Source organism: Rhinolophus sinicus, chromosome 15, assembly GCF_057876585.1.
Source record: "Rhinolophus sinicus isolate RSI-liver-muscle chromosome 15, RSI-T2T, whole genome shotgun sequence".
NCBI lineage: Eukaryota > Metazoa > Chordata > Mammalia > Chiroptera > Rhinolophidae > Rhinolophus > Rhinolophus sinicus.
Genome location: NC_142515.1, coordinates 8,796,550 through 8,816,194, shown reverse-complemented (window position 1 = coordinate 8,816,194; position 19,645 = coordinate 8,796,550). Strand labels below are relative to the sequence as shown.

The window sequence follows — 19,645 nt, the reverse complement described above, 5'->3', positions numbered from 1 at the left end:
GCATGTATCTCACATGTTGTTTTTAATGGATGGATTAAGAAAATGTTTTGGTTAACTAATACTACTATAATGGTTAAATGAAGGCATGAGATGATATATATATATCACCTAAAATTGTCACCTAAAAATGGAATGCTTTAGTCAATTGCCAGCACCCATGTTTATGAGGTTGCAGTCAGGACATTGGCTGGGGTGGGAGGGTCCACCTCCAAGATGGCTCCCACACGAGGCCATCACACATTAATGCTGGCTGTTGATGAGAGAGAGGCCTCGGGTTTTCCACACGTGGACCTCTCCATGGGACTCTCTGAGTGTCCTCACAACGTGGCAACTGTCTTCCTCCAGAGTGAGTGATTCAAGAAAGTGTAAAGAAAGCTGCAGTGTCTTTTAGGACCTAGTTTTAGCAGTCACACTCCGCCATTTCCACACGATGCTATTGGTTCACAGGTCAGCCCTGTTCCTTGTGGGAGGTGACTATGAAGGGACAGGAACACCTAAAGGCAGAATCAGTGGAGGCCTCTTAGAAGCTGGCTACCACACCTTCGTTATTAACAGCTGTGGAAGAATCGAGGGCACCCAGACAGCCTTCACTAAGAATAGAAGCTAACATTGCAGAAGTGCTCTTCACACTGTAACTTAATTTTTACTATTGTATAGAATAAGTCATATCTGAGACATAGTCTATTTTGAACGATCTCTAGTGTTGCCAAAAATGTTCACTAATTTAAAAGGATGAAAATTATACTGCAAATGTGAAAGATTGATATTTGGTAGTTATAATAAAAATAACCTAACTAAGTGTGGAGATGAGTCGCAGTGTAATGTCCTTTGAAAATCTCCTATACTTTCTTAGTAACGTACGTAGCTCATCTTTAGAAGCCCAAAGAAGGCCCCATCTGAACTCTTCTATGCCACTCGTGAACACTTCAGTCTCTTTTGTAATCAATCACTTCACATTTGAGAAGAGAATGTAGAAACAATCCAGTAATTTTTGAGACGCCAGTTCCCCCCTCCCACCCCCAAAACAGTTTGAAATTTTTGGACATTGACACGAGTTTTCCTTTTTATAAGTGCTTCTTGCGGTATGATAATTGCACGCCACACAGCTTTTAAAGTTCTAACTTTTTGTGGGGATCTGAGGTCAGGATAGGGAAATCTGTATTCTGCCTGCCAGATCCTTTTATTGCACAGCTAGAAGCAGCTTCCTCAAAGAACGACCAGCCTAATGAGCAATAAGGATCTAGCCTCCAGTGACGTTAGTGCACACGAGTGAGGTTAGTGCATACATGCTTGTATTTTAGAGCAGATTATTTTTAAGGAAAGGGAATGGAGCATCTACTAGATAATACAAGAGGAATTGGTTTTGGTTTACTATTTGTATTTTCTGTAATTAAAATATTTTCTAGGGATTATAATGTAGAGTTTAGGCAGAGGTTTTGTTTGCTTATTTTAATCCATTATTTATGTTACCCTTCTCTCAAATATGAAGTATTAAACATTTGTTTCGAGTTGAAATTTTCCCTTTGGATTTGTTCCCATAACTATAAAGTATATAAAAATGACAAAAACAAGAGGAAGGTTTGGCATATTTTAAATTATGTTCTCATGGAGATTCTATAGTAGTCGACTGCCTTTATTCAGAAAGCTGGGACAATGGGCAAGAGTGAATCTCTGCTTTGCTGCCAGCCTTATTTGTGGTTTTTTGAACATCATATTTTACATGCAGGCAACATATCAGTGTCAACTAATAACAGTCTATTGCGTTTAAATCTTACATTCATTCTCTCAGGATTATCTGGAGCCACAAAACAAGGTTGTGGCACATCCTCTGAAAGCTCGTTGGTGCCTCCATATGGCCTATGTTCCATCAACAAACTCTTAGGTAGAAAGGTCTGGAATGTTTAATTGTACAGTTGTATTAATATATCACGTGTCATTCTAAGCTGATAACACTAATTTCTGGGCTAATTTAAATGTTAATATTCTAATTTTTAGAAGTTAGAAAGTAAGATTATAAAATGTTAAAATTTTCAAGACTAAACAATAAATGTAAAGGCAAATTGTTAATTAAACAGCCTGTTAATATGGTCAGAACAGAAATAAGATCTTGGAGTATTGTTTCATGTACATAAGTCTATTTATTTAACATAACCTCCTATGTTTCTTTTATTGAATCCACTAAAGTACTCATTTTTAATACAGTTTTTCTTTTGTTTCCTGCCACTAGGATTTACGCAGTTATTTGGTGTGTGCGTCCATCCGTTAATAGTCACTTGGGCAACCCGTGGAGCTTTCCTGCTCCTTACGATGGCTAACAGGAGAACTAAACATATGCATTTTTATATTGTTCTGTAAATGCAGAAACAAGAAGTAGTTGAGCAATAATACTATTTAACAGCCAGTGTATATTGACTGTTTATTGTGTGGCAGGCACTGTTTTAAGGCCTTCACCTCTATACATGTATTAACACTAATGGGAACTCCTCACGTTTCATGAGTTTACCCTACTTTATTGATGATAAAAATCCAAGACACAGAAAGATTAAGTAAACGTGCCCCAAATCATGTCACAACTTAAGTGATAAAACTCAAATTCAAACCCAGGCAGCAGACTCCAGAGCCCAGGCTCCTGAGCTTCTGTCAAACAACCTCTGTGCGTTTGCTGCAGCTGCAGGCTCCTTTCTTCCCCAGTGTAGAGCCATTACAGTAGAGCTGCAGTCTTACATTTGTGTTTCTGTTTGTAACTTTTTTGCAAAGCTTTCTGTGGATTCAAATTGTGCAGGTGCCTTTAATGTACAGTACCTCGCCACATTCTTTATTCCAGAAGGTATCTATGGAGCTCTGAGCCTGGTTTTTCAGTAGAAAAATTGCTGCACAGTTGTTATGAAATGGCTCTGAGTTTCCCCTGGAACAGATTTATTTATCCTTTTGCAGGAAGAGAGAAGTTGGAGACAAGAGCTCTCTGGAAATGGTTTCCTTTCCTTCTCATTTTTCCTCTTTTAATTTTCTTCTCTTTAAGGTATTTGTTTCTCAAAAAGACAGTTTCTCTATAAATCTAGTTCAGGTAACTTAATATCCATCAAATTGAAATCTCTTGTTTTTCATAGTTGAAATTGATGTAATATGTAGCTGTCTGAGTCCAAAGTCTATCTGTTACTGTTTGGTGGCATTCATAGTAAAGCAAAACCATTTATAATTAAGTTTTATTAACACATATTATTTCATCACAGTTATTAAGTAAAAATATTGGCTCTGTGGTGACAGTTTCTGAGCAGTGAAGTTTATGTGTATCTGTTGATGCTCTTTTCTAGGGGAGCATGGGCAGCATCACCTGCATCGCTTGGAAAGGTGACACTTTAGTTCTTGGAGATGTGGATGGAAATTTAAATTTTTGGGATTTGAAAGGCAGAGTGTCCAGGTAGGAGTTAAGAATGCAGTCTTGTTATTTGGTTAAAAAAAAAAAAAAAAAAGTAACCTCTTGATATGGTTCCATTGGCGGCTGTGACTTGGTAAACAGGGTCACCAAACATGGCCTGTAGCATGGACCTGGGATCTCTTGTCACTGAACTTGGGAGGAAGGGCCTTGAACCAAGCTCTGGGTCATTCATATCTGCAAGTGGCCCATACAGAAGTGCCGGGACACTATTCCAGCTGTTGTTAAAGGGCAGACCCTTTCTGGGAGATGTGGCTCTTTTCCCAGAAAGTGAAGTGGTTCTCCCATCACAAGAACTTGTCAAAAATGGAAGTAGAAAGAGACATAGTTTCTGCTGATGAGGTGTTACTCCATATTGGTGTTTTGGGTTTTGTTTGTTTGTCCTCAGAGGGATACCTACACATCGGAGTTGGGTGAGGAAGATTCGTTTTGCCCCTGGTAAAGGAAACCAAAAATTAATAGCCATGTACAATGACGGAGCTGAAGTGTGGGATACCAAAGAGGTAAGCCCAGCTCCCCGTGTGTTGCAGTGACCCAAGTGAAGCTGCTGCCTGCAGAAACTGTTTTTTTCTTCCTTCTGATTTGGAAATGAAAACTATATAATGGCCTTGTCAAACTTAAAACAATTTTCTTCTTAAAATTTTTCTTTTACAGTATTTCTGTTCCAAAGGCAACAACTTAACAGATTTTTTAAAAATGTCCTCACTGTCTTTGGGACCTTTAAGATGCAGTCTGCATGTGGAACTAGCTGCCAAAGACCATTCAGTGTTAGTTTTCCACTGGGCCTTTGCCCCGGCACCAGCTTTCTTTGACTATGGAATCTAGAGTGATAAACTCATCCTTTTCTCTCTGAAAGTGACACCAAATTCACTCTTGAAGGTTCAGATGGTGAGCAGTCTAAGAAGCGGAAGAAATGTGAACTTCCGGATACTGGATGTGGACTGGTGTACATCAGACAAAGTGATCTTGGCATCGGATGACGGCTGTATCAGAGTCCTCGAGATGTCGATGAAGCTCACGTGTTTCAGGATGGATGAGCAGGAGTTAACCGGTATGGGCTGCTCATGAAAGGGTGCTCTGAAGTCTCTGTGTTTTGCCCAAGCTGCTCCCTGCTGGGGAGAGAGCTGCTTCTGTTCATTTCAGTCTTCCTTTCTAAGAATCTGAGTTTAAGAAAACATGTTAACTTAAAGCTTGAGTGTTTCTACTGCTAGGAACTCCAGTATGGTAACTGCTCTTTCTTTAACCCTTTCCTTAGAGCTTTTTCAAATGATCAAAGATGTTTGCATTCATAAAAATGGCTACTCAGAATTCAGGAGAACGCATCAGAGGACATGGTCTAGTGATAGGTGCTGCTGGCTTTTTAATAACGAGCCTTGTATCTTTTGCAAATATGTATCATTAAAAGTCACTTTGGAAAGTGTTCTGAGTATTACGCATTTTGATGGCTATCTTATGACTTGTTAAATGGCCAGTCAAAACAGAATTAGATGATTGTACTATCTTATCCCTTATTATATGGTTCTTTTAAGATTGCTTTTTACCAGAATGAAAAATATTTTAGTGCAAATAACCTCATAAGTTACTTTAAGAGAAGAATATTCTGATCCTAATTGGAGCAAAGCAGGAAACTTTCTGCATTAAGTATTCTCTCAGCCTAGTTTTGGTGTACACGCCAGGCTATCTGATCTGTCAGAAAGTTTCCTGAGAGACTTGTTTAGTCATTTACCGAGTCTCAGCGTAGAACTGTCAGCTCTGGGAATTGTCCGTACTTTGTAGAATCAGCCTTCGGCCCATTCAGGGACAGTCACGTTTCGCAAACCTGCTCCTTGTTGCCAGGTTCATGCCTGAGGTACTTCCCCGCTGCTGCTGATGTTGGTGGGGCTACCTGTACCTTAGGTCAGGTGTGCTTTTGTCTGTCTTCCCCACCCCTGACTCTGTACTGGGGCAGCACCTCTTCTTAGTGCAGAGCTGTGACGGCCGTCGGCAAAGCCCGAAGTGCAGCGTTGCGTTTCCGTGTCGTCCTTCAGACTCTTGCCAGCTCTGCAGAAATGGCAGATCCTCCTCCCGGAGAAGGAGAAGCTCTGATACTGATTTTAAACCTAAAGTTATTAAGGCAATGGAGACAACTTCAAGGATGGTTTTTCTTTTAATTCAGTTACTAGTTCTAGGTAAAGAGTGTGCAAATATAATCTGAATGTTTGAGAAGCTTTTCTTTGACCTTTAATTTAAAATGTGACTCTCAAAATCTCCAAAGCCAAGGTAGCTTCTTCTTAAAATTAACTGACTACAGAATTAGAGCGCATCGTTAGCCCGTTGAATACCACACTTGAACATCTGACCTGCACCCAATTTTAGATTGCATTTTTCTTTTACGGTTTTTCTAATACTAAAAAAAATCATTTCTATTTAACCTGTACTGGTGTGGCCTTAGGTAAAAAGGAAAAAAAAAATTTAAATAGTAATGGAGAAAGGTCAATAAAATTGTGCCTGCATTCCACAAATTGAACTTTAAACTCAGAACAACACTCGGTAAATGTTAAAGAATAAAAACTGATGATAGTGTAAAATGGAGTTAGGAGGAAGACATCCGTATGTTTACCTCCAGGTACGTGCTGACTTGGTCTCGCAAAAACGTTTGCTATAATATATTTCTATTCTGGGGAATTATAAATGTATTTTGGACTTACTGATGTGAGATAAAAATAAAATCGTTTTAGGTCAGATGCATTGATATATCACAGTTAATATATTTTCTTCAGTTCTGTTTGGTAACAAGTAGAGAATATCATGAACTACTGACTTAAATCTGTCTGTTTTCCTAGAAGAGTTTCGGTAGTCCTCTCTTTCTCTGCCCACTTTATTTCCATTTGTCTCTCCGCCCCACCCCCCACCCCGAACCACAGTAAAGGGAGATGTCAGACAAATGTAGAAGATGGGAATCCCTGGTTTTGACCTGGAGAACCCTTCTTATCTGCTGCCTTATTATCAGGGGCAAAAAATGGCATAAAAAAAAAATCTTAATATTCTTTTTAGCAGCCTCTTAAAGGAATCCAAGAGTGTGAGACATGCTTAGTAACATGCTAGTATGATGCAGTTTCCACACACTGTAAATAGTATCCACACCGTGTCAGAGACTCTTTAGTCCACCTTCCTCCCAACTGGTGGGCCACTGGTGAACACGTTTTTTCCAAGTGTGCTCATATGGAAAGACGCTTTCTAAAATCAGGTTTATACACAAACGTTTCCTCCTTGTCTGCCCAGCTTTCCACAGTTGTTTTCTAGTAGTTTTCATTTGGGGCATTTGGAAATGTGCCGCTACTTGTGAGTGTGGGGCGGTCCAGGATGCTAAATAACGTGCAATGCATGGAACAGTCTAGATGATGAAGAATTGTCCTGCCCAAAATGTCATTAGTGTCCCTTGTCTCCCTTCTTCCCCCTCATTGAGTCCCCGTGAACAAAATCACCTTTCTTCCTAGATTGCCTGCTCACCTTGACATTTGCCACCTTCAAGTGGTGACAGAGTAATTTTTCTGCTGCTTCTCTTCTTGGCTCTTCAGTTCCTGATTTCCTGCATTGCTGTCATACAGGCACCTGAAAGCCTGCGTGTGTGTCTGATTAACACCTCAGATAGCGGCAGCCCAGACTAAGCAGAATGTATCTAAGAGAAGTAGCAATGATGCCAACTGCCTTTTCATTCTAGTTGTCCCTTTGGCAGAAGTCAGTGAGCTCTTGCAGGTGAGTTTCCCTAGCTGTGAGATAGATGATCGCCTGTTTTTCATGGCTGATCTTTGCCCTTGAGAAGAAAGATTTAAATTCATTTGCGTGTGGGAGGTAATAGAGTTCACTTTCAGTTTGTTCGTGCTCATGGGATGCTATCTATCGACAATACTTTGTTTGGAGAAATAACACATTTTTGTTTTTAAAACTGAGACATTTCCTTCAGTTTACTCAGGCTGTAAATGTCTTGCTCACATTACGTAAACACTGCAGCGCTCTGTCTAAGAAGATTATCTTGTGTCTTTTCATTTGTCCACTGATTACGAAACTGCCATGTAGTTTCCATGTAGCATGGGAACAGTCCTTGAGCCATTCAAGTTTAATTTGTATTGTTAATTTTTTGTTCCGTGACATTTACTATTTCCAAACATTTTGTGACTTACTGCCAGCAGCTACTACTGTCTGATAGCAAAAGAGGCTGACTTGAAAATTAGGGGTGAGTAGAAAGAGGGAGCAGTCAGTAAATTAAGCACCATCATCCCGGCCAGTGCTGATTGTGATGGTTCTATAGACAGGTAGGTAAGCCTCGTTCTTACCAGGTACATGCCTTCATTTATAACCTGAGTGTAAAAGAAAAGAGAAATTTGACTAAATGGAAGGAAAAAAAACAACAAAACAACTGTCAGAGCAGAAGAAACTATAAGCAAAGCAAAATACAAATGATAACCTGGTGAAAGTATTTACACGTCATTAACAGATTGTTCACAGAGAGAAATAAAAGATATACAAATGGCCTTTAGCCATATGAAAACATATCACCTTTATTCATAATAAGAAAGATACAAATTCAAACTACACTAAGAATCCATTTCTCACCCATCACACTAACAGAAATTCGAAAGCTTAAAAACAATCTGTTGCAAGGCAGTGAGAAAACAAGCACCTTCATACACAGCATGCGGAGGGATCCCTGTAGGAAATTCCATGTCCTGAACAAAAAGAACCAGGGCTCCTTGGACAAACAGTTTTTTCCAGGGTAAAAGCAGAAAAGACACAAGATGAGTCTGCGACATCATGCAGTGACAAAAATTAAAGAAAGAATTGAAAACCAGTGAGAACCTGTCATAAGGATAGAGACCAGCTTTGAGGGGCTTCTGTCAAATTCAGGGGAGTATGAGCATTGCAAAGAATGATGGTAATATGGATATCAGTGTTGAATAAAAAAAAAAATCCATCACTTCATAGTAATATTCAAAGAAGGGGGAGTGGGCAAGAAGGGAAAGCTTGTGTTTATAGAAGAATGCCACTTGCTAATGTAAACAGAATGCTAGAAACATGCAATCACCAGTTTGTAACTCCTAAGGTAATAATTGATTCAAGCCAGGAGTGTTAAGAGAATGTCCTTTTACTGGGTAAACGAGTGTCTGGGAACAGGAAGTTCAGTCTCTGTGTCTCCTCCACACGTTACTTACTTACTCTGAAGGGAAAAGGTGCCCTGGCTAGAGAGCGCTTTGGTGAGTTCCCACCTAACTACATGGTCACATTGAGTGTTATGTACCAGAAGGAAACCCACTCACACGCCCCTTCTGATGGGAGGCGGTGGGGTGCACACAACATCCCCTGAGTGCTGCTCTGGCCAAAAATGATGTTCAGGAAACACACAAATCAGAATGTAAGCCGTTTTCTAAGACCACTGACTCTTCAATAATGAAAACATGTGAGATCAAAAACAAAGTGGGAGGTCTGTCTTAGGTTAGAGAAAACTAGAAACATGACAAGACAGTGCAGGCGGGTACCTTTACTAGACCTTAGATTTTTGAAGACAATACAGCTGTCAAGATACTTGGTGGATAACAGAGGACTTTTGAATATGAACTACATTCAAAGTGACTTTATTGAATTGGTATTAAAACTCTTGTTTGTGGGGGGAAAAAGTGGTATTAGAACTATTCTTGACCACTTTCCAACGTAGAAATTGAAAAGTCCATGTAAAATACTTTATCTATGATTTAATTCGTATTTAACTACATAGAATAAAGTTTCCTAAAGCAGTGCTGTCCAATAGAAATATAATTTGAACCACATACGTAGTTTAATTTTCTAGTACCCACATTAAAAACGTAGAAAGAAACAGATGAAATTGATTTTAATAAAAATTGTATTTAAGTCAGTATATCCAAAATGTTATCATTTCAACACAGCAATATTAAAAATTACTAATGAAATATTTTACATTTTTTAGTAAGTATTTAGTCTTCATAATGCAGTGTGTATTTTACATTTAGAGCATGTCTCAATTCAGAGGACAAGCTTTCAGCAGAAATACTAGAGTTGTATTTAGATTTTATAAAATTTACTGTGAAAGTAGTCATGTATCCTAGTTCTTCCAAATATCCTTAAAAGTTGTCTAGTTATCTAATGACTGAATCAAGTATTAGTTTTTAAATTCAAATTAATTAAAATTAAATAAGATAAGCGTTCGTTTTCTTCATTGTAGTCGCCATATTTCCAATGCTCAGTGGCCACGTGGGAACAGTGGCTGTCGTATTGGACAGCAGACCGTAAAGTCTATGGTCACTTACAGAAAGCAACACCCCCTGAAGATTTGTGTCATTTCATGTAATTGTATCTATCCAAAGACTCCATGGAAGACAGGCTCTGCAGGACGCGGGAGGGCAGTGAGGCTGACTTTGTAAAAGCCAGCAGGTTCCAGAAACTGTGTATAAGATTGAAAGTCTGACGGAGTCCAGCTGTTCAGGGAATCAGGGCCCAGCTGCCTGGCTGATGGAGCCTTTGGGTCTTCTGTTTCTTCGCACTGGAACTTGAAAAACAGGCAAATCCTGTTTGTTGTCTTAAGTAAGCCAGATGCTGCGTGTGGGGGATGCTAGGGCCCAGAGTCTGGGGAAATAGTCCTTTTGTTCAAGGGTTACCTTTATAGGTGAGACCTGAGGATACAGCTGATCCCTTTATGAGAAGCTCAGCGTTGATGGGCCATGTTAGTTTAACAGTCTTAGAAAAGCAAAGACGTTGAATGGGATAAGCTGGTACGGGTAAATGATTATTGTTAGTATTTTAAAATAATGAGCTATATTGATATGTGTTAAGTCTTCACGTTGAATCGTTTATTCAGGTGGGATTATTATATACCATCAGGAGAGCTAAATCTTCAAAAGGGGAAGGAAAATATGTAAGTTAGTTTTAATGAAGAGAATCTCTCTGCTCTTAGCCTGTGGGTCTTAACTAGTGAGTACACTAAACATACTCTCTTGCTTGCCACCAGATTTATACATTTTTCTCTACTGACTTCTCTGTAAACTGTCTACAGCTGAAGCTTCATGGTGGTATCAAATTTTATTTGAGAAGAAAAAAAGCTTTTGTCTTTTTTTTTTAATCTAGAGCCTGTGTGGTGCCCGTATCTCCTTATTCCAAGGGCCTCTCTCACTTTGAAAGCTTTCTTACTACACCAACCTTGGAATGGACAGTATTCTCTGGATATTTCTCATGTGTAAGTTTTTTTCCATTCTTAATTTCCTTGGGGTTGAAGGACACTTATAAAAATCAGCAGCAGCCAGTAAATCCAGGACTTAAAGGCTTGGGACCTTAAAACCACGCTGAGGATTAGAATCGTCAGTTGGCCTCTAGTGTCTACCCCTCTGGGGCCTTTGGAGGCGTGAGCCTGAGGAGGGCTGTACACAAGCTGCTCTCAGGTGGCCCTGTGGTCGTGTTGCAGTCTGAACACGGGGCATGGCATGATGAGTGTGAAGAGGGCCAGTTGAGGCCAAGGCTTAATTCTTTGTAAAAACAGCAAGAATAGGCCTACTTCAGAGGTATTTTATGTTTTATAAATGTCCATGCCTGCCTCATTGCAAAACTATTCCCAGAAACTGTTTAGTAGTTATTCATTCAACCCACAAGTGCTCGGAACTTACGCCATGTGGAATGCACAGGTGGGCATGGGGTAGGCGACTAAAAAGAATGCAGTGCGAGGGTGTGTGTGTGCTCCAGGAAGGGTCTGCCGAGGGAACACGAATGTCCCTTCTGCAGGGAGAACGAGCCCTTCCCTTCAGCCCTCGCCAAATGCCTTATTAGCATGAGTCTACACCTATAGTGTTTAGAGCCCACTGATTAATGTTCTGGTTTCTTGAAAGTCAGACTTTCTTTACTCATCTCTTTGTTTTGACTAAAAGCAGACGTGAAAGATGATTGGTGGGTCCTGAGTAAACTGGTGGGTCCTGAGTATTTTGGTCTAACCAGGTTTTTAACCAAGGGCTACAAAGAGGTTATTTCTGTATTAACACAGCTTTTCTTCTGGTGAAAAAATAAGTGGTTTTAAGTGGAGATAATGAACTCATTCAAAATCTTTTCTGTACAGTGATTATCCAGAAAATGAAGACATAAAGAATCTCCTGCAAGAGCAGTTGAATTCATTGTCTAAGTAAGCATTCCGACTATGTTCTATTAAAAGATAAGAATATGGGAAAGAAAATATAATAATTTAGGCTTTTTAAAATTAATTTGCGTTTTAGAAAACGTGAGTGGCCCAAGGAGAGACCACTTCTATCACTTTAAAATCTTTGTTTTGTAGACATGCTTATTTCATAGTTACACTGCCAGAGCATCTGTCTTCAACAACTTCATAAGTGGCAGGGAGCTCTGGTCCCCTGTTGGGCCAGAGTAGAAGCTGTGATGCGAGTGTCCTCGCAGCCCCCTGGCCTCCACCACAAATGCCCTGAGAAGCCTCATGTGACAGGACCTAACAGGGCAGGGCGATGCTTGGGTGTCAGCTTCCCGCTTCTCAAATGAGTTCCCCGAGTCAGGTGCTGTGTGCACAGTTCTGGCTAAGAAATCAGAATGTTCCCTAAGCCAAGAGCATTTAGAAGTATATATTAGGAGTAATATTGCAAAGGAAGTAGAATAGAGGACCACAAGGAGTTCTTGGTAAAACATAACACATTTTTGCAATCTAGAATCTGTCACACCTAATTATATTTAATAAGTAAGCCATAATAGAATGTTTTACTGATGTCAAATTCAAAATAATTATTTTCTTCCTCTGTTCAAAGGTTGACATTTGTGCTTAAATGGAAAAGAATAGATTTAAAGAAGATCTTTCTTCTCCCCCCTCCCCCGCCAATTTATGAATATACTTATATATTTGGCTATTTTAGAAATACTAACTTATAAAAACACTAGCCCTTCTTCCTTAAATAGTTTATTTTGGGGATAGTTTCAGAAGTTAATTCCGAACGCATCTTCTCTAAGGTATATTCTGTTCCTGATTATTAGCAAAGTCATTTCTTGATAATGACATTGTTGTTCCATCGCTAGGCAGCTGTTCGTATTTTCAAAAATGGGAGTTGCTGTTGTTGCAAGCATGTCAGCCAGAATCAGAGGCTCACAGCCCTTGTGGTGTCCTCTGGGTACCGCTTCTCCACGTCTAGATACACACTCTGTGCCCGATAAGCTTCTTTAATGTTAGGGACATGGCAAACTGTCTTTCATAAGTTTTAAACGTACCCTTTGAATGGAATTTTCCATTTCTAGAGTATGTTGATTTATCTCCTTGCTTTATTGTTGAATTAAACATTTTTGTCTCGCCTTTATCTGGATTCCCGTCTGCAGTGACATAAAGAAACTCTTGCTCGATCCAGAATTCACTCTCTTGCAGAGATGCCTGCTTGTTTCAAGGTAACGCTGTTTGAAGTGTGCTGTGTACAGAAAATTTCGGGTTCACTCATTTCTCTTGTCACGCATTTTAGGTTAAGATCAGACTCTAAAATCTAAATTGTAGAAAAATATTTTAGTTCGTCCTTAACATATGACTTAATTAATTTAGAAAGTAGTAAGATGATTAGGTAAAACTGTTTTAAACGTGAAATCTAGGCCTTCTTTAATGAAAAGCCTCCTTTATACACAGCTTTTTAAAATACGTGTTTTAAAATATTAGCGACAAAGGGCATGTCCTAAAATATACTGATAAGTTATATTTAGAAGCAGTACCCTGCACTTCTTCACCGTACAGTAGAGTTGTCACTTGTGAAAAAGACATTTCCCTCCCCTCCCCAGAGAATAAATTGCAAGTTATTTCCCCTCCTCATCTAGCCAGTTATCCCAGAGGAACTTCTTCCTTCATGTGATGCTGTGGTCCAGGTCAGAAGTGCTGCTAATGGCAAACCAGATAAATCCCCGTGGCCCAGGCTTCTAAACCGTGCCCTTGCTCCTAACACACAACACACAGAGGTTTGGGGCTGAAGGGACCATATGCAGTCAGGCCCCTGTTTTGTGGGAGCCACAGTAAAAGGCTGGGGAACTTGCTGCTTCGACACTTTGACCCTGCCAGGTCCCTCATCAGTGTCCCCAGTGCTTTTTCATATGACAGCACTGTGCTCCTAGTCCTTTGGGCTACTGTGGGAAGCCCCGTCCAGGCCCAGGTCTGCTGTGCGAGTTCAGGAGCAACTCTGGTTTCACGTTCCCAGGCTCTACGGCGATGAATCAGAGCTGCACTTCTGGACAGTCGCTGCTCATTACCTGCACAGCTTGTCCCAGGGGAAGTCTGTGAGCACCCCGGCTGTTAAAGAGCCTGCTGCTCGGGACAAAGTGAACAACCCCCTGGACATAGGTTACGACATACTCTGTGAGAACGCCTACTTTCAGGTATTACTTCCATGTAGGAGACTTTCCTCATCTTGATTACTTCCGTCTTTGTAACTATCTGAAGCTTGGGAACCTTTGGAACTAAGTTGAGGTCCACACAATAGAACCGAGAGCCTCAGCACATTTGCATAAAGAAGACGTGACTCAGGACTTGTTACTGAGTTTTATTATGCACACACAAAGTTTTTTATTAACAGTCTTTTGATTTTTTTCCTTTGCCTAAAAATTTTTAACTTACAAGGATTATCTTAATTCTCTCATTGTATTAATTTCTATAAATAACAAATATTTCTTTCACTTGGTTTGAATTTGCTATTTTATATATAAAAATGTAGCTTCATAATTGTTTTAATCTATAGTGTATTACTTCAGTACATGTAGGGATTTTTCATCCAGCTCTACTCACATGCCGATTTCTATAAGGAGGCAGACTTGCACACGAATGATAATACATTTCAACATTTATTTCTTTCCAAATTCTTATTAAACTGTTGTATTTCTGTAGTTGGTTAATAACCTTATTTATATTTAAATAATTTAAAAGTCTTATAATCCAGGCTCAATTTTCCTTTTTTCCCCCCTACTCTAGAAATTTCAGCTGGAAAGGGTTAATCTGCAGGAAGTGAAAAGGTCAACTTATGATCATACACGGAAATGTACAGACCAACTACTTCTCTTGGGTCAAGTAAGTGAATTTTCGTAACTTCATAGTTCATGGAGTTGCTAGTTGATTAGTGTTTCAGAACATCCTCTCTCTCTCTCTCTCTCTCTCTCTCTCTCACACACACACACACACACACACAGAGTGTTTCTCTGGAAGTATAAGTGTAAATTTAGGCTTTCTCTCAAGACAAAACCAGCAAATCTTGTAAGAAAGTGAAAATATATGGTTAATCAGCTTGTCTGCTTGTAGTGTTGGCTTCCAGAATGCCAAACGAGACCTGATTATTTGTCTTGTTTTGTTTGTATCTCTGAATTGACTGGTGCAAAGCCAGAATAAGCAGTTCCTGGAACACCTAGTTAAACCAGACTGTGGTTTTACATTTGTCCCGAAGAAGCAGTAAAGTACTTTGTATATGTAAACAACACGTTCATGAGCAGTGTTGGAAAATGAAAGTACTCTTCCAGCTATAAACTTCAGTGTTTCAAATTATGAAATGCAAAAGTTATGTTGGAGGAAGACGATCTCATAATTAGAAGAACTGTTTCTTTATTAGACAGACAGAGCTGTGCAGTTGCTATTGGAAACAAGTGCAGATAACCAGCATTATTATTGTGATTCACTGAAAGCCTGTTTGGTCACAACTGTCACCTCGTCGGGCCCCTCCCAGAGCACCATTAAGCTGGTGGCAACTAATATGATTGCCAATGGCAAGTTGGCAGGTAAGACGTGCTTTATGGGTGTGTTCACCAATACTCCAGAAAATGAGGCCCACTCTCCACAAAGGGTTTGGTTATTAGGGAATATTCCCTTCATTTTTATATGTGCTGGAGAAAGATAGAAAGATTATTACTAGCTCTTTAGCAGGTAAACATATCATTTAATCATCTAAACCAGAACACTTTTTAAGAGTGAAGGGGCGCTGTTTCTAATTGCCAAGACAGTAGGCATAAACTGGACAAACCCGGGCAAACGAAAACGATGAAAACCAGTGAGTGAGATATGCTTTACCTGTTTATTTTCTGGTCTGTATCGTGCTTCCTACCTGGTTATTTGAGTGGTAACATTGTAGAATTCTGTCGTAATACGTAATATTAACATTTAAGTCAGGAGTGTCTCCAGCAGATGTACGCACAAGGCTAGATGAGATCAAATGGTGATTTTCTTCTTAGTGACGTGTCAGAGAGCGAGCTGCATGGTCACGAGGGGCCGCTGTTCTGTCTTCCAGAGGGCGTGCAGTTGCTCTGCCTGATAGACAAGGCTGCAGACGCCTGCCGCTACCTGCAGACGTACGGCGAGTGGACCCGGGCGGCATGGCTCGCAAAAGTAGGTGATTCCAGTAGTGCCTTGAACACTTAGGATAGAAATTTCGGTCTCAAACTTTCCACTCATGACTTAGACGCATATTTTGGCTGCAAAGCTGCTTTGCAAACATTTTCTTAGAACTCTCATCCTCCTATTCTTTCTTAGTATAAATTCCATTTCTTCTTACTAGAAGATGAAGTTAGCAATGAAGAGAAAGCAGCGGGCTCCTCTCCCCTCCAGGGTGTGAGCCCAGACTGCAGTGTAGAGGTGTTGCCAGGCCCCAGGCCCTCGGGCTTGGGTCGTTACCATGGCTACACATGGTAAGCAGCCGCATTGGGCAGTGTGCTGATGGAGCAAAGCCGGGAGCAGATCCCGTTTCAGTGGAAGTATTTGTTTATGTAGTGCAGGATGTCTTTGTTTTTAACATGGCATCTTTCTCAGGTCCGCTTAAATTCTGAAGAGTGTGCTGATGTTTTAAAGAGGTGGGTTGACCATCTTTGCTCTCCACAAGTCAACCAGAAGTCGAAGGCCCTTTTGGTTCTCCTCTCCCTGGGCTGCTTTTCCAGCGTGGCTGAGATGCTTCACAGGTACACCCAGAGTCCCATGGCTGGTCACAGTGGCCCGTGATTAATCACTTCCTTCTCCCTTGAAGCTCTGCCAGCTGAATGGCAGTACTTGGTGCCTAGAGTGAAACGAGAAGGATACTTGCTAGTTTTATTTGTATAAACCTATAGGGAATGGAATAGTCCTTGTTTATTAATTCTTCATTTGCTCTAGGAGCTATGATATTTTTCTGCCTACACACTGGTGAAACTTAACAGGTACCCATTTCAAAGGAATATAAAAGAAGTCTTTAGAGAATTGGGGACAATTCAGCTTTGAATAGAGCGACTGAGATGGAGGCCAGAGACCAGTGGGAAGGGTAACAGAAAGTGTGGCAAGTTGGAGACGCCTGCCCTGAGCATCTCAAAGATGGTCTTAGCTTATTATGGGACCTTTTGTTTATTTAAAACTAAGGGAGGGAGGTTGAGGCAAATATGGCAGAAGATTACGCATTAAATCTGGACGGTGGGTGCGTGGATACTTGCCTTAGCTGTAGATGTCTATGTATTTCAACTATTTCACATTTTTTAAGTATTAATAAAAGAGCCTGGGGTTAGGGACATAAGTGTGCTCCCCTCCTTTCCTCTGTAAGCCAGGAGTTAGAAAGGTGATGATAGTGTGACATGCGTGCAATCCTTATATAGAAACATGTCCTTGGATAGTTCTACCCCCAAAGCTGGAAATCACAAAGCCTAACTCTCATTTCGTTCTGTTGAGCAGCATGAGATACTTCGATCGAGCTGCCTTGTTTGTGGAAGCTTGTCTCAAGTATGGTGCCTTTGAGGTCAGTGAGGACACACATATCCTTTGCCTGGATGTTCATGCTGAGGAGGAAGCAAATGACCGGAGTGGGTTTTAGGATTCCTCCTAGTCGTGCGGCCTGGGCGGGAGCGGTATTACATCTAGAAGGGTCCGTACTCTGATTCACCAAAACCAACAAGGAGGGAGAAATGAGAGGGAAAGAACAGAAAGAGGTTGTTGCATTGCTGGCATCAGCTCACTATTATCGACAGTGATGGTCCAATGTGGAACAAGACACAGCAGTTCAAAGAGACACATCATGTAGGTAAGCCGCTGCGGTCCCCCTATCACCAGGGACATCTCACTTCTTGACGTCAGTTGAGTCACATTTTTTTGTTTGAAGAGAATGCACTTGAGAACATAACTCCCATTTCCTTGTGCTTGCAGAGCCCTACTTGTTTTCATTGCACTTTTCTTGACTTACTACATTGCGGTATCATTTCTACATGTCACATACTTGGTTTTCTGTGTGTTTTCTACAGAAAATTATACTTAAACTTACTCAAGATCATGTAGCTAGGCACTGTAACCTTGCCTGTAGTTCGAAGGAGCCATTTTGAATGTCAGGACACCGTGAAACAGGCCCATCTAAAAACCCAACACCCAGGTATCTGGAATCCTGCCTTGGGGCAGGCTTTGTAAATAGAAACTCTCACCGAAACTGTATCTGCCCCAAACTGCCAACCTCTCAGATGCTAAAGTAGTCCAAAGGTTTGCTTGGAAGTTTCTCTTCTGTCATCTTTCTCTTTGCCAGTCTTTAGTGGTGTTTAGGTGGTGGGAGAATCTGGGAGGATGTTAGTTCGGTCTTCTGGGAGAAGGAGCAGCTTTGGGCTCAGCCAGTGCTGAGTGTAGTGACCTTACAGATTGGGCCATGGCCTCCTCAGCAGGAATGGCCCTCCCCTGGGACAGGTGCCTGCACTCACCCTCGCTGCCCTCCTGTGGACACCCTCCGTCCCTCCTGACGTGGGGCAGAGCTGGCGCTTCTTTCCGCCGGTGGGAGCCTGGGTGGGGTGTACTCACCTCCTTGCTGCCCCTTTTCCTTAACTGTGGTTTACAGAAACTCATCTCCGCGATATATGCGGATTATGCCCGAAGTCTGAAGAACCTTGGTTTTAAACAGGGAGCAGTTCTTTTTGCTTCAAAAGCTGGAGCGGCTGGCAGAGATTTATTGAATGAGCTGGAATCCCCCAAGCAGGAACTGGCTGAAGAATGACGGGTTGATAAGTGCCAGGAAACCTGGCCCCGTGGCCAGGCGGGTGAGGCATTGGTCTGGCTGTGGTCAAGGTCACAGCAGACGGACGGGGATGCCATCCCGGGTCCTGGGAGCTGCTTCACGTTTCTCGTACTCCATGTGCACAGCAGTGTACAAGCACCTACATTGCGGAAAGCAGACTCCATGTCCTGTGTTTGTCTCGGAGAAAAACGTGAACGCTTCAGGTTTTGAAAGTGTATGACTTTTTACGCTTTGGAAAGAGAGCTTTAAGAGTCCCTGGAAATAAACTTTTAAATCTTTTTAAACTTAAAATTCAAGTAACTGAATTGTTTTTCTCATTAAATTTAAAGATGTTTGAAAAATCTGTAGTGAAAGAAGTTTGTGAGACCTATTCTCAAATATGGGCTGTGCCTGTGTTTATATACAATCCTTCAAGATACAAACAGAGCCGAAATATTTAAGCAGTAAAAATGACTTACCAAGCCATTCCTTGTTTTTTGACCTTGAAAACACAGAACTGTTCATTCCTTAGTGTAAGCAGTTGCTAAACTTTGTGATTTCGGGCTCGTAGGCTCCTAGGGAAATTTTAAGCTTTATGTTTCGTTCTAGATGTGGAGTCATTGATGTTTTGCATTTAACTCCTCCTGTGATGCATCATGGTAACCTCCTTTTTGAAATCTTGAATTATCTGTGCTTCAATTATCTGTCTTTGTGTTCTTAATATGAGATGTGACTATTATAAATTATTGCTGAGAATTTAAATGTCTATGACTTACAGAAATCACAAATAAAGAGGACATTCCATCCAGGCCTCTGTGTTCTCTGCGTTGCGGTGTGTGAGGCCAGGAGCTGTGCGGGCTTCTCAGGAGTCAGTCCTGCTGCCCAACCCCAAAGTCCAGGCTGCTTGCCGAACCCAGAGAAACTGGGCCGCGGGGACACGGCTGCGGCACCTGCACCCAGGCAGGTGGGTCTCTGGTGCCTGAGGCATCAGGGCTCAGTGTGCGGCTTCAGAAGGGGACGTAATCCTCATGCCCACCAGGACGTAGGCGTTTCAGGTAGACTCATAGGCTCTGCTCCTCAGCCGAGGAACTGAGACCCATGAAGAAGGGACTGTCCCCGGAAGCTTGTTCCCGGGCCGGTGCTTTAGCTAAGTGTCCTAGAAGAAATGCAGGATCCTTTCATGGGTCCTGTAACTGGTCTGTTTCCTTGTCCTTTCTTTGCCAAGGTAGAGTTTGTAAAGGCCATGGGCAAACACAGC

At 41.2% G+C, this 19,645-nt stretch overlaps 1 protein-coding gene across 1 annotated transcript in view; it reads left to right on the top strand.

Moving 5' to 3' along the window:
• Positions 1-19,195, top strand: part of WDR11 (WD repeat domain 11) — a 50,872-nt gene extending 31,677 nt beyond the window's left edge. Inside the window, exons 17-29 of the mRNA XM_074338967.2 lie at positions 3,312-3,418; positions 3,822-3,936; positions 4,313-4,484; positions 10,547-10,655; positions 11,523-11,585; positions 12,773-12,838; positions 13,627-13,804; positions 14,394-14,489; positions 15,022-15,187; positions 15,694-15,791; positions 16,212-16,357; positions 17,094-17,174; positions 18,231-19,195. Coding sequence (XP_074195068.1) covers positions 3,312-3,418; positions 3,822-3,936; positions 4,313-4,484; positions 10,547-10,655; positions 11,523-11,585; positions 12,773-12,838; positions 13,627-13,804; positions 14,394-14,489; positions 15,022-15,187; positions 15,694-15,791; positions 16,212-16,357; positions 17,094-17,174; positions 18,231-18,387 — 1,554 coding nt within the window. The 3' untranslated portion in view covers positions 18,388-19,195. The remainder of the gene's footprint in view (positions 1-3,311; positions 3,419-3,821; positions 3,937-4,312; positions 4,485-10,546; positions 10,656-11,522; positions 11,586-12,772; positions 12,839-13,626; positions 13,805-14,393; positions 14,490-15,021; positions 15,188-15,693; positions 15,792-16,211; positions 16,358-17,093; positions 17,175-18,230) is intronic.
• The last annotated feature ends 450 nt before the right edge of the window (positions 19,196-19,645 follow it).